This window comes from Sprattus sprattus (assembly GCF_963457725.1).
Source record: "Sprattus sprattus genome assembly, chromosome: 6".
Lineage (NCBI taxonomy): Eukaryota > Metazoa > Chordata > Actinopteri > Clupeiformes > Clupeidae > Sprattus > Sprattus sprattus.
The window spans coordinates 5,471,758-5,482,966 of NC_137925.1; the positions used below are offsets into that span (position 1 = coordinate 5,471,758).

General features: G+C 43.2%; 1 protein-coding gene across 1 annotated transcript in view; it reads right to left on the reverse strand.

Moving 5' to 3' along the window:
- Positions 1-8,757: 8,757 nt before the first annotated feature.
- raraa (retinoic acid receptor, alpha a) overlaps positions 8,758-11,209 on the reverse strand; it is a 13,098-nt gene continuing 10,646 nt past the window's right edge. The window contains exons 5-7 of the mRNA XM_080840657.1: positions 10,831-11,035; positions 10,158-10,316; positions 8,758-9,800 (exon numbers count right to left, since the gene is read on the reverse strand). Coding sequence (XP_080696783.1) covers positions 9,598-9,800; positions 10,158-10,316; positions 10,831-11,035 — 567 coding nt within the window. The 3' untranslated portion in view covers positions 8,758-9,597. The remainder of the gene's footprint in view (positions 9,801-10,157; positions 10,317-10,830; positions 11,036-11,209) is intronic.

An 11,209-nucleotide genomic window follows, 5' to 3' on the forward strand; every position in this document is an offset into this window, starting at 1 on the left:
ACTGTACATTAGAGCAAGTTTTTCCATGAATCCCAAAAAAGTCATGTTCTGGCATAAGACTAAAGCGCCACCACTATTAATTTATACAAAACAAAAAGAGGCTCTCATTTGTATTTTAGACATGAAAGATATTGCAATACTGGCGCAGATAGGACCTACCTGGATAGTTTCTCCATTTCCTGTCGCGGTCACTCTCCTTTTCTTTGGAGTGGGTGGTGGAGGGGCCACGAACCTGGGAACCAAACCACACAGCATTCAGACAATACGTGACACTGAGGCAAAGGCTTTCTGCCAAATCTTATGTGAATGCATGAATCACAATGAAGTTTAGCCAACGGATAGTTCTGATCTGTACTGAATGTTAAAGACGATCATCTTACCTAAAAGAGCGATCGATAATGGTGAATACATCGCCGTTTTTCAGGTGTTCAGATTGCTGCATTGGTACACCATTGATGCAGGTGGGGTTCACTGAACTCAAATTAGTCAAGACAACCTTAAAAAACACACAAAAACACACAAAATGTAACACTGTTTGCAATACACTTTAAACTGAAATTTTATCAGAATATATGTGAGGAAACATTCGTTTACCTCTCTATTCTCATTCATCTCAACCCGGCAATGTTCTTTGGACACCTGGTGCAGTTTAATTTGGATGTCGCAGTCACTTTTCCTGTGAAAGAGGGTTTCATGAGTAAATGCCGATATCATTGCTCTTTTAAGTGCATATGGCATGAACGTGTGTACACCAAACACTGTTTAATTTCCTACAGTAAGCTTTTTAAAAGACTACATGATTGAGATAATCCCGGCATAGGCATGCATACACGAGTGGTCCATAGCAAGCACATCAGTGGTTCAGAGGGACGTGGTTACGTCGACTTCTCACGTCAGAAACAAAAAAAGCCCGCCTGCGCTACCCTGCACAACCTCAATCACTGAACTACTGTAGTAGCTTCAGGCCATTTCCACGTGGCACCCATGTGCGTCTTTTTTCACATTGAGATACACCACACAAGTTATTTGGACTTCGTGACAAAGTATCAGTAAAGTAGCTGTTTGGCAAAAGTCAGACAGAGAAGCAAAGAAACGCGCATAACCCACTCACCTTCCAAACAAACACGCGGCGGTCAGTGGGAACATCGTGCCATCCTCGCCACCTCGCTGGATGACAACTATTTTACCGTAAAGAGGCATCTTCTAAGCAACTTACCTGCGAAAAGAAATATTTCGCTGTGTAATGTTAATTCCGTTAAAACGAAGCACCAAAGACCGGTTGACTACTCAATTACATGGTGCATGGCCCGATGAAGGACTCCGACAGTCACACAGCAGCTGTTTGCATATAACATTCGGTGAACAAACCGTAATGAAGAAGAACATTTATTTTAAACGAAAGTTGACCTGATGTTTTTGCCAAATTTGCCAGATAACGTGACTGTCGTTAGCACAATGAATGACTTTAGCTCACCATGAGCTAGCTTGCCAACTGTTTGCCTTCAGGGCTACTTCATAAGGTCAACTTACTAAAATGACAACAACTTAGCCTAAAATATTCTTACATCGAATGCATGGTATTAAGCGGGAACAAATGTTTGATGAGTCTTTGCAGCATATAGTTACTGTAAAATGTATAAAACCTTGTAGGCTATACGTTAACATAAAGCGTGGGCAATAGCTATCCTAGGCCACTCGCTAGTTTCATAGATAACGTTCCTATAGCATTGCGAATCAATTTCAGCTGGCTGACATTAATGTCTGTTCCCTGTCTTAACACACACCGTTTCAATACAATTTAATTTGACAACAGTAAAAAGCATACACTACTTTTTCGAAATACTGACCTTGTTTGCTATATTGAGGGAACTTCTGTATCCGGAATCTGAGGCGAACAACTGCTTTTGATTTGATCTTTGAAAGTCCGCGCGAGCCCTACCATTGGCTAGGAAACTAATATATGCAAATCTAATAGCGAATCCAAATGTAAGGGGAGTGTCGTAGAATTGTGAATTGAAAAAATAAAAGTCACTGAAGTAAGACTTTAGTCTACTGCTGCAGAATATGAACATAAACAAAAAAGATATATTAAACATTCTTTAATATTAATGCAATCTGTTCATTTTATTTTATTTGTGGATCACTGTGCATGTGATTGCTTTGCTGTGAAGCACTTTCAGCTGCATTGTTTTGTATGACAGGTGCTATACAAATAGAGTTTATTATTATTATTATCATTGTCCCTGCCATGTAAAAACGAGGGTATACACAGCAACAAATGTTGGTCATGATGAAATAATGTCTTTAACTCCTCTGAAGCTCATTCATTCTAAAGCTAGCTAATATTCCAATTATTCTCCAAACCATATATAATTGGAGTTAATTTACATAACTAGATGCACTACATACTTACAGTGGGGAAAATAAGTATTTGAACCCCTGCCGACTTCGCAAGTTTGGCCACTTGCAAAGAAATGTGTGATCTAGAATTTTAATGGTAGGTGTATTTTAACAGTGAGAAACAGAATATCAACAAAAAAATCCAGAAAACTGCATTTTATAAGATTTATGACTTTATTTGCATTTGATGCAAAAAATAAGTATTTGAACCCCCAAGCAAACAGCAAGAATTCTGGCTCCCAATGGCCGGTTATGTGCCCAAAAAGCACACAGATTAGTCCTCATTACAGGCATGAAAACGGGTCAGGGGTGAAAAAGGTGAGGAGGATATTACCCCTCTAGGGGGGTCCGGGGGCATGCTCCCCCGTAAGTAAAATTTTAATACTCTATATTTTAAAGCGTCAATCTGATGCAGTTTGAGATGCTTTTATCCAACCTGAGGAGAGCTGGAGAAACTTAGCTTCAGCCAGGAGTCAAAAATTATTTTGGCCTCCTTACTTAGTATTATGCAAGCCATTTCATGCCAGCCTGTCACTGGGTCTATCATTTACAGTATGAGGCACAATGTGGTAAGGGCACCACAAATGGCTTAATGCATAGCCCCCACGAGAGATGCCGTAACTTAACTTGTCTACTCTTCCATCCATGAATGACAGCCAATACAATGTTATGTCATTCAGATTTCAATACATTGTATTGGCAAGGCCCTTCGCGTTAATCAGCGGCGAAAAAAACAATACAATCATATATTCTTTAGAAGTACTAAATGATGCAAAATGTAAGGATCTCTTTTCATTTATGGAATTCTTGTTAAGAAAATATGATTCTATTGTTTGTTTTGCCGCTGATTTATTATGTTGAATAACTGGATATATATATATATATATTTAAATATATTTTAAGCTCCTATTAAAGTATCCATCTATCCACTTCCACTGGCACTTGCTCTTGACTGCTTTGCCTCATAGTCTGGCGACTTGGCCTTTTTGAGCAGAGCTCACCTTTCTTGTCACCACAGTGCTTGTCATGTCAGTGCTCAGAGTTGCTCTGTATTTGGTCTTGTTTATGGTTACGAGACTGAAAATCGTCATCTGACGTCATGATTTGTTTTATACCGGCAAGGCTTGTAGGTTGACTGGCTGCAATAGTAGGAATTATTTGCCACGTTAACAGTCTGTAGTCAAACACCTTTGCAATGGTCACTTTGCCCCAAAAGAGCGATTCAAAGTTAGAACAGGGAGTCTCCGTGGCGTTTGAGTTAATGTAGCTAAATGAGCTTACTCAGTTATGCAGTACATCAGTTATTCATACCGTAGCCGTCTCGTTACCAGGCTAATCACATCATATGCTTGCTAACTTTTTTATACAAATGTATCTGGAGGGTATACCCCTTGAAATGAATCAAGTTACCGAACACATGTTTTAACGTTTTATATGCTTACATTACGGTCACAAACAAAAATTCGTCCAGCAGGGATTCCAAAATTGTCCGGGATTTTGCCTCGTCGGATATAAGTGTTTCTCTGGGTCTTTCACAAATTAGTTATTACGTCTTTACACGTTTTGGAAACTGTATCTAAGACTTACGTTCCACCTTCTTGCGCGAGCTCTGACTGTAGACAGAATTGTCATTGGTCAAACTTTCCCAGTGTTGACAGATAGAATTCATTATCCTCCAAATACGATCATTTTGAGCCGCTGATATGATACGCCATTTACAATCTGGCAACACTGACGCCTGCCGCCACTGAATATGACCCCCCCTCCCCCCACAAAAACAAAACTCATCGAATCTGCACGATTCACGTTGGTCACCTATTTTGTTTTCAAAACGGCGAATTTCGCTGAAAGGTGAGTGATTCTCATGCCTGTCATTAGGTCTAACAAGGTATACCTGTTCTCAACTGGTGACCTGTATAAAAGAAACCTGTCCAAAGAATCATACTTCACACCTTCAACCTCACCACCATGGGCAAGACCAAAGAGCTGTCCAAGGACGTCAGAGATAAGATTGTAGACCTGCACAAGGCTGGAATGGGCTGCAAAACCACCGGCAAGCAGCTTGGTGAGAAGCAGATAACTATTGGTGTGATTATTCATAAATGGAAGCAACACCAAACAACTGTCACCCGCTCTAGGTCTGGGGCTCCATGCAAGATATCCCTTCGTGCGGAATCAGTGATCATTCGAAAGGTGCAGAATAACCCCAGAACTACACAGGGGGAGCTTGTGAATGATCCCAAGGCAGCTGTGACCAGAGTCACCAAGAAAACCATTGGCAACACACCAGGCCGTAATTTTTTTAAGTACTGCAGCACTCGCAAGGTCCCCCTGCTCAAGGAAGCGCATGTACAGGGCCATCTGAAGTTTACCATTGCACACTTTAATGATTCTAGGGAGGATTGGGAGACAGAATGTGGTCAGATGATACCAAAATCAAGCTCTTTGGCATCAACTCGACTTGCCGTGTTTGACAGGGGGGGGGAATGCTGAATATGACCCCAAGAGCACATCATACCCACCATCAAGCATGGAGGTGGAAACATTATGCTTTGGGGCTGTTGCTCTGCCAAGGGTACAGGACGACTCCACCGCATCAAGGGGACTATGGATGGGGCCATGTAATGTGGAATATTGGGCTTGAACTTCATTCCCTCATTCCCTCCCATTGAAAACACAACCACAAAGATTTGGAGAGGATCTGGAAAGAGGAGTGGACCAAAATCCCTCCTGAGATGTTTGTAAACCTGGTGACCAACTACAAGAAACGTCTGACGTCTGTGCTTGCCAATAAGGGTTATTCCACCAAGTACTAAGTCATTTTTGTCAGTCAGTTTTGGGGGTTCAAATACTTATTTTTTGCATCAAATGCAAATAAAGTCATAAATGTTGTAAAATGCATTTTTCTGGATTTTTTTGTTGATATTCTGTTTCTCACTGTTAATATCCACCTACCATTACAATTATAGATCACATATTTCTTTGCAAGTGGCCAAACTTGTGAAATCGCAAGGGGTTCAAATACTTATTTTCCCCACTGTAAGTGTACTGAAGATTTGTCAAAGTTAGTTTATTTGGCACAAACGACACACACATGCATTTAGGGTGGCGACAAAGGACACCCACACGCCGAGGTCACAGTGAATTTTTCCTCTGCATTAACCCATCCTGGACTGTCCTTCCTCCAAGGCAGCAGGGCAGTGGGCAACCTTTATGGCACCCGGGGACCAAGTCAAGTAATCCATCCGTCTTGGTCAGGGACGGACAGGAGAGTGTTCTGTTCTTCTTCTGTTGGGGTTCTTAGTGGAGGAAACCCCTTGTGAACACAGGGAGAACATACAAACTCCACACAGGGCTGGGAGATAGCCCTGAGTACTAAAAGCCTCGGGAGAACCTGCCCCCAGTACTAACAGCGCCCCATGCGGGAATCGGACCCAGGACCTTCTTCTCGGGGCAGCCGTGGCCTACTGGTTAAGGTTTCAGGCTGGAAACCGTAGGGTGGCCGGTTCAATCCCCGACCAGTAGGAAAAATGTGGGCGGGGGAAGTGGTAGACCACTGCTCTCCCATGTCCACATCCACGGCTGAAGTGCCCTTGAGCAAGGCACATAACCCCGATCACTGCTCTCCGGGCGCCGCCAAAGACAGCTCACTGCTCCGGGTTAGTGTTACTTCACTTCACTGTGTGTGTGTCACTGGATGATGTGTGTGTCACTTCCCTGGATGGGTCAAATTCAGAGTGTGTGTGTCTTCACCACCTCTGCCATAGTGTCACTTTCACTTGCTGTGAGGTGGCTCAGGTGCTTGCAACATTTGCAAAGAAACTAGCTCAGCTCCTGAAGTTTTAGAAGGACAGTTGCAGTGTTCTTTGCAACAATTTAATGCACCACAAAATCAACACTTGAAGTAAGGGCTCTTACCTTAAGGACTCTTAACACCTTTAACAGTGTAGGCACATCCTGGTGTTTCAAAAGAGTCTCTTTTGAGTGTGTCGGGCAAGGGTTTAATCTTGATCTCAAATCCCTCCCTAGCAGGACAAATTGGTAAGCATGGTGCAGCCGTGTCTTGACAAGTTGTTGTTAAAGTGTGATCTAAGATAAGAGTCATTGATCTATAGGTGCCCATTAATGAGGAGAACTGCAAAAGGGAACACAAAGGATGATTCCCCCCCCCCCCCCTAAACCCTGAACACAGTTGATAGAGAAGCCGGACTTTAGCCAAATCGGGTTTATGTCATCATGTAAACGTACTGACTGTTTCAGAAGGGGGTTTGTGGGGTGTATGGTGGTGGACGGCCCTTAACACTCTAAGGTCCAAGGCCTTTTAGACTTTTCTAAGTTGACCGACATGCCTTGATGTTTTTGTACATTTTGCTTAACTAAAAACATTGATGCACAAATGGAATATATGATTCTATTCTAGAAGACCTCAGCAATAATATTAGAAAAGGGTTCAATGTTTCCGTGGTTGTTCTTTTTATGTCTCTAAGACGAAAACTCAAAAAAAAAAATATCCCGGACGAGGGATATAGACCTTTTAGTGTTAAAGGTGAGACCAATCTCATCAACAAAAACATGTCAGAGATGTGGGGGTACTTCACTGCTAGGTAACGGGTGCCATTTTGGGTCATACTCAGATGACTGGGTAAGCTTGCTTTGCTTTGTTGCCTAACTTCTCATCCTAGAGGACTGCTTCCCCCAAACAGACTCCTCAGTTCTCACCTCCAAGGACGTTTCAACATGAATAGTGCCGTCACAAGATGACAGACGGAAATGGCTTTAGGGGCCACAGCTGGAGTGTGACGGATGAATTAGTTCTGCCAGAGCACCTTCACAGGGGTCCTAGAGTGGTTTCCAGCATAGTAAGCATCCTATAATGACTCACCACATGATGGTTGTCATGTACCTTATGACCGTAAAATCCTAGATGTGACACTATGACTTAAGATGAAATATAAAGAAAAAGGGATTATTTTAGCAATTTGAGGTTGAATTTCCTGCTTTATGACACCAGAATTCTTAAAGACTGCTCAACCAACAGCTCATTCTTGGTGGTTGCACCTTATGTCACTAGATGTGCTTTTCTTTATTAATTTAGTTTTCAAGACTCAAGACTGTATCAATGCATTCATGATGTGATAACTTACCTTAAGGATTCTCAATAAAGATTCAGTTCACACAAAGTAAAACCGAAGGAATACGTGTTCGTACACAGTATTTGTGCAGCAAACTAGCTGGTGAGCCTGTGTACGTCGGTGCATGAGGACTTTACAATGAGGGATTGACTCAAAGCTCTTCCTCGTTAAGATTCTGAAAGATCAGTCTTCCCAGGTGATGGTTGACTCAGGTTGTCAACAATCGTCAACTCAAAATACTTCTGAGGCTAGTCCGAAAAAGCTCATTTGAAAGCTATCCAGAAGAAGCTACTTCTAAGGAATAGGCTAGTTTAAAGGCTATTCAGATACAGCCAATGTGATAGCTTTGGCTTTTGGTAAATGCAAGACCATCATTCTTTCTCACCATTTTATTTTAGCTTCTAAAGTGACAGTATAGCGTGTATCTAATGTGTTGTGTGAGGTGTGTGTGCTTGTGTGTATTTATGCATTTGACTGAATATACAGCGGTGTAATATTTTCAGTTGAAATGTGGTCAATTAACGCTCTTTATTATACAAAAATGTAATGACCAAAGAAAATATATAGAAAAACATTTTAAACATCAAGAGGAATTTGAGCTCTTTGTGTTTTTCCAGTGTTTTTAAGCTGCAATTAAATCCTTCTATGTATTATATTTTATTCCATGTTGATTCTATCTTCTCACTGATTGACATGCCTTATCAAGAGAGATAGTTTGAAAACCGGTTTCTGATGAGCCCGATTGGACCGAGCCTACGGGTGACACCAAGAGAAAACCTCTCCCTGGTATGGGTCCGGCCTGGACCTGCCCCGCATCTGTGCAAATGGAACCTCACTCCTAACCCCAACCCCATACCCCTCTACTGCAACCCCGCTATATGTAACGGTAGGCAGTGGGTACAGCGCTGAGCAGTGAGTAAACCTAACGTCTTAACAGATGTGTTAGCGCCACACGCTAGCACCCAGGGTTTTAGTCTCCTCGTTAGCATTCCCGTCTCCCGTGTCGGAGGATGCTAGGTCAAGTCCGGTGTGAGACTCTGCTTGTCCACAGCACAGAGGTCACACCAGATCAGGGCTGGATCACTGCAACAGCACCAGCGTGAAGGGTCAGAACCATCTCCATGGCAACAGCAGGGACACACCAGGAAAGACAAAATCAGGAGAGAAGAGAGTTGGGCATCACAGCTCTCTCATGCATTCAGCTTGGTTTTTTTTTGTCGTAAAATTTTAATTTTTCATTTTTAGAACTTGTTTCCATGAAACAACATCAGTCAGTGATAAGAGAATAACAACAGAACAGTTTTCTTTCTTTTTTTTTTTGCGTTCATGGGTATGAAAAGATTTGCAACAGTGAAGAAATACAACAGCATCTAAACTTCAAAAAAATCTTTTTTTCTTTCTTTCTTTTTTTTTTTTTTTTTGAATTCTGTCATTCCATTCATGGACAACTCACAATCATTCCGGATCTTCTTTATATATTTATATATATATACTTTTTTTAAGAAATCGGTCTCTTAAAGATGGAAACAGAGAGAAAAAGAGAGAAGAAGGCAAGACTATTGTTTCGTCTTTTTCTTCTCACCACGGCCAGGAAAAAAGAGTCTCAAGATGTCCGTCCATTCATTTCTGTCCTCTGGATTCTTCCTTCAGTTGATTAGTCTGAGAGTCTATCTGTCCAACCAGTCTGTCTGTCAGTCTGTCCATAACCACAGCAATCAGAAGCTCCTGCTCGTGTCACACTTGGGGTTGAGGTGTCCCTCCGCCCGCTGACAGTCTTGTGTGCTTCCCCCCCCCCCGCTAGCGCATCAGAGTGGAGGTGCCACAAACACACACCTCATCTCTTGTTAGTCTCTCCAAAGCTGAAGAAAAATAAAGACACAAAAACTCCACACTCAGAGGAGGTCTATGTCAGGAGCTCCAGTCCGTGCCTGTGTGTGTGTGTGTGTGTGTGTGTGTGTGAGACCGTTCATGTCTGAGTGTGTGCGCATGTGTGTGTGTGCATGTCTGCCACAAGGGACACAGTAGTCGGGTGGTCGTTGCTAAGGGTGTTGGGGGTGAGGCGTTGCTATGGTGACTGCGTCGCCGGGCTGCTTTGGGCGGAGCTTGGCGACAGGCTGGGGCTGCAGCTGCCCGGTGGCGCTCCGCTCGTCCGTCCCGACCCTGACGCTCCGGAACTCTCCAAGCCCTCCGAGTTCTCCAGCATCTCCTGAATGAGGGGCGGCATGGATCCCGGAATCTCCATCTTCAGTGTGATCACACGCTCCGCTCCTAAAGTAAGAGAGAAATTAATATACACTGAAATATAAAAGATGAAAATAGTATACTGAAAATCATAGGGAAGTCCCCATTAGCTGTAATGTGAATATCATTGACAATTGACACAATAATTGTGTATTTGACATTTAATTCCTGTGTATATACTGTTAATGTATGTAAGCATGTGTGTGTGTGTCTGTGCATTGACACAATAAAAGCACCTTGAGACAATTTAATTATTTTGGCGCTACATATATAACATGTAATTGAAATTAAGCATGTGAGTGAGTGATTGTGTTAGTGAATGAGCGAGTGAGTGTGTGTGTGCGAGCGAGTGAGTGCGTGTGTGTGTGTGTGTGGGTTCCTCACCCTTGGCGCTGATGCTGCGCAGGTCTGTTATCTTCATCAGCATCTTGGGGAACATGTGTGGCAGGTGAGGCCTCCTGTTCCTTACATAGAGCTTCAGGGCCTCCAGCAGTGGCTCCTGCAGAACATCCACCTTCTCAGCCTCCTCCAGATCCTGCCGGTCTACACTCCACACACACACACACACACACACACACACACACACACACACACACACACACACACACACACACACACACACACACACACACACACACACACACACACACACACACACACACACACACAGATTAATTCTGTATTCTGAGCATCCATCGGAATAAAAAACACCACTAGATGGCGCCATATCGCTGTAAAAATATGGGTTGTAATACTATATACAGTGGTCCTTTGAAGCCTAATGAGTGTCTGCATAGCCTAGTAAAGCAAATCGAATGTTGTTGAGCATTCTGGCTAAGACCGGTGCAGACAACGCTGGCTTTTACCCCTTTAAGACTTTTACAACATGACTAAAGGACCATTCAACACGGTATGTGGATGCCTGCAACCATGGATGTGTAGACGCCTGTGCGCTTGTGTGTCTGGATGTGTATTTATGTTAGTGTGAGGGTGGTTGGTGTGTGTGTGTGTGTGTGTGTGTGTGTGTGTGTGTGTGTGTGTGTGTGTGTTGTCATACCCCCACACAGCAGACAGATGGCGCTGAGTAGACCCGTCTCTGCATCGTCCATCTCGAGGGGCAGCAGCTGGTTGGCAAAGGCGAAAACCAGGTCTGTCAGCGGTCCGAACCCGGCGTTGTGCATCTGTGTGCGGTTCAGCGTCAGCCCGTCTGAAAACGTCATGGTGTCCTGATCTGGAGTATAACGCGTGCAAATCCGCAAGATCTGACAACACAAGAAAAGATTAGGAACGTCAGGAACAACAGTCACTGGAACAGACACCAGCCAGATGCAATAATCAGAACAAGTGTAGTGGAGTGGAACATGTGTAGTGGAACATGTGAAGTGTAACATGTGTAGTGGAACATTTGAAGTGTAGTGGAACATGTGTAGTGGAAC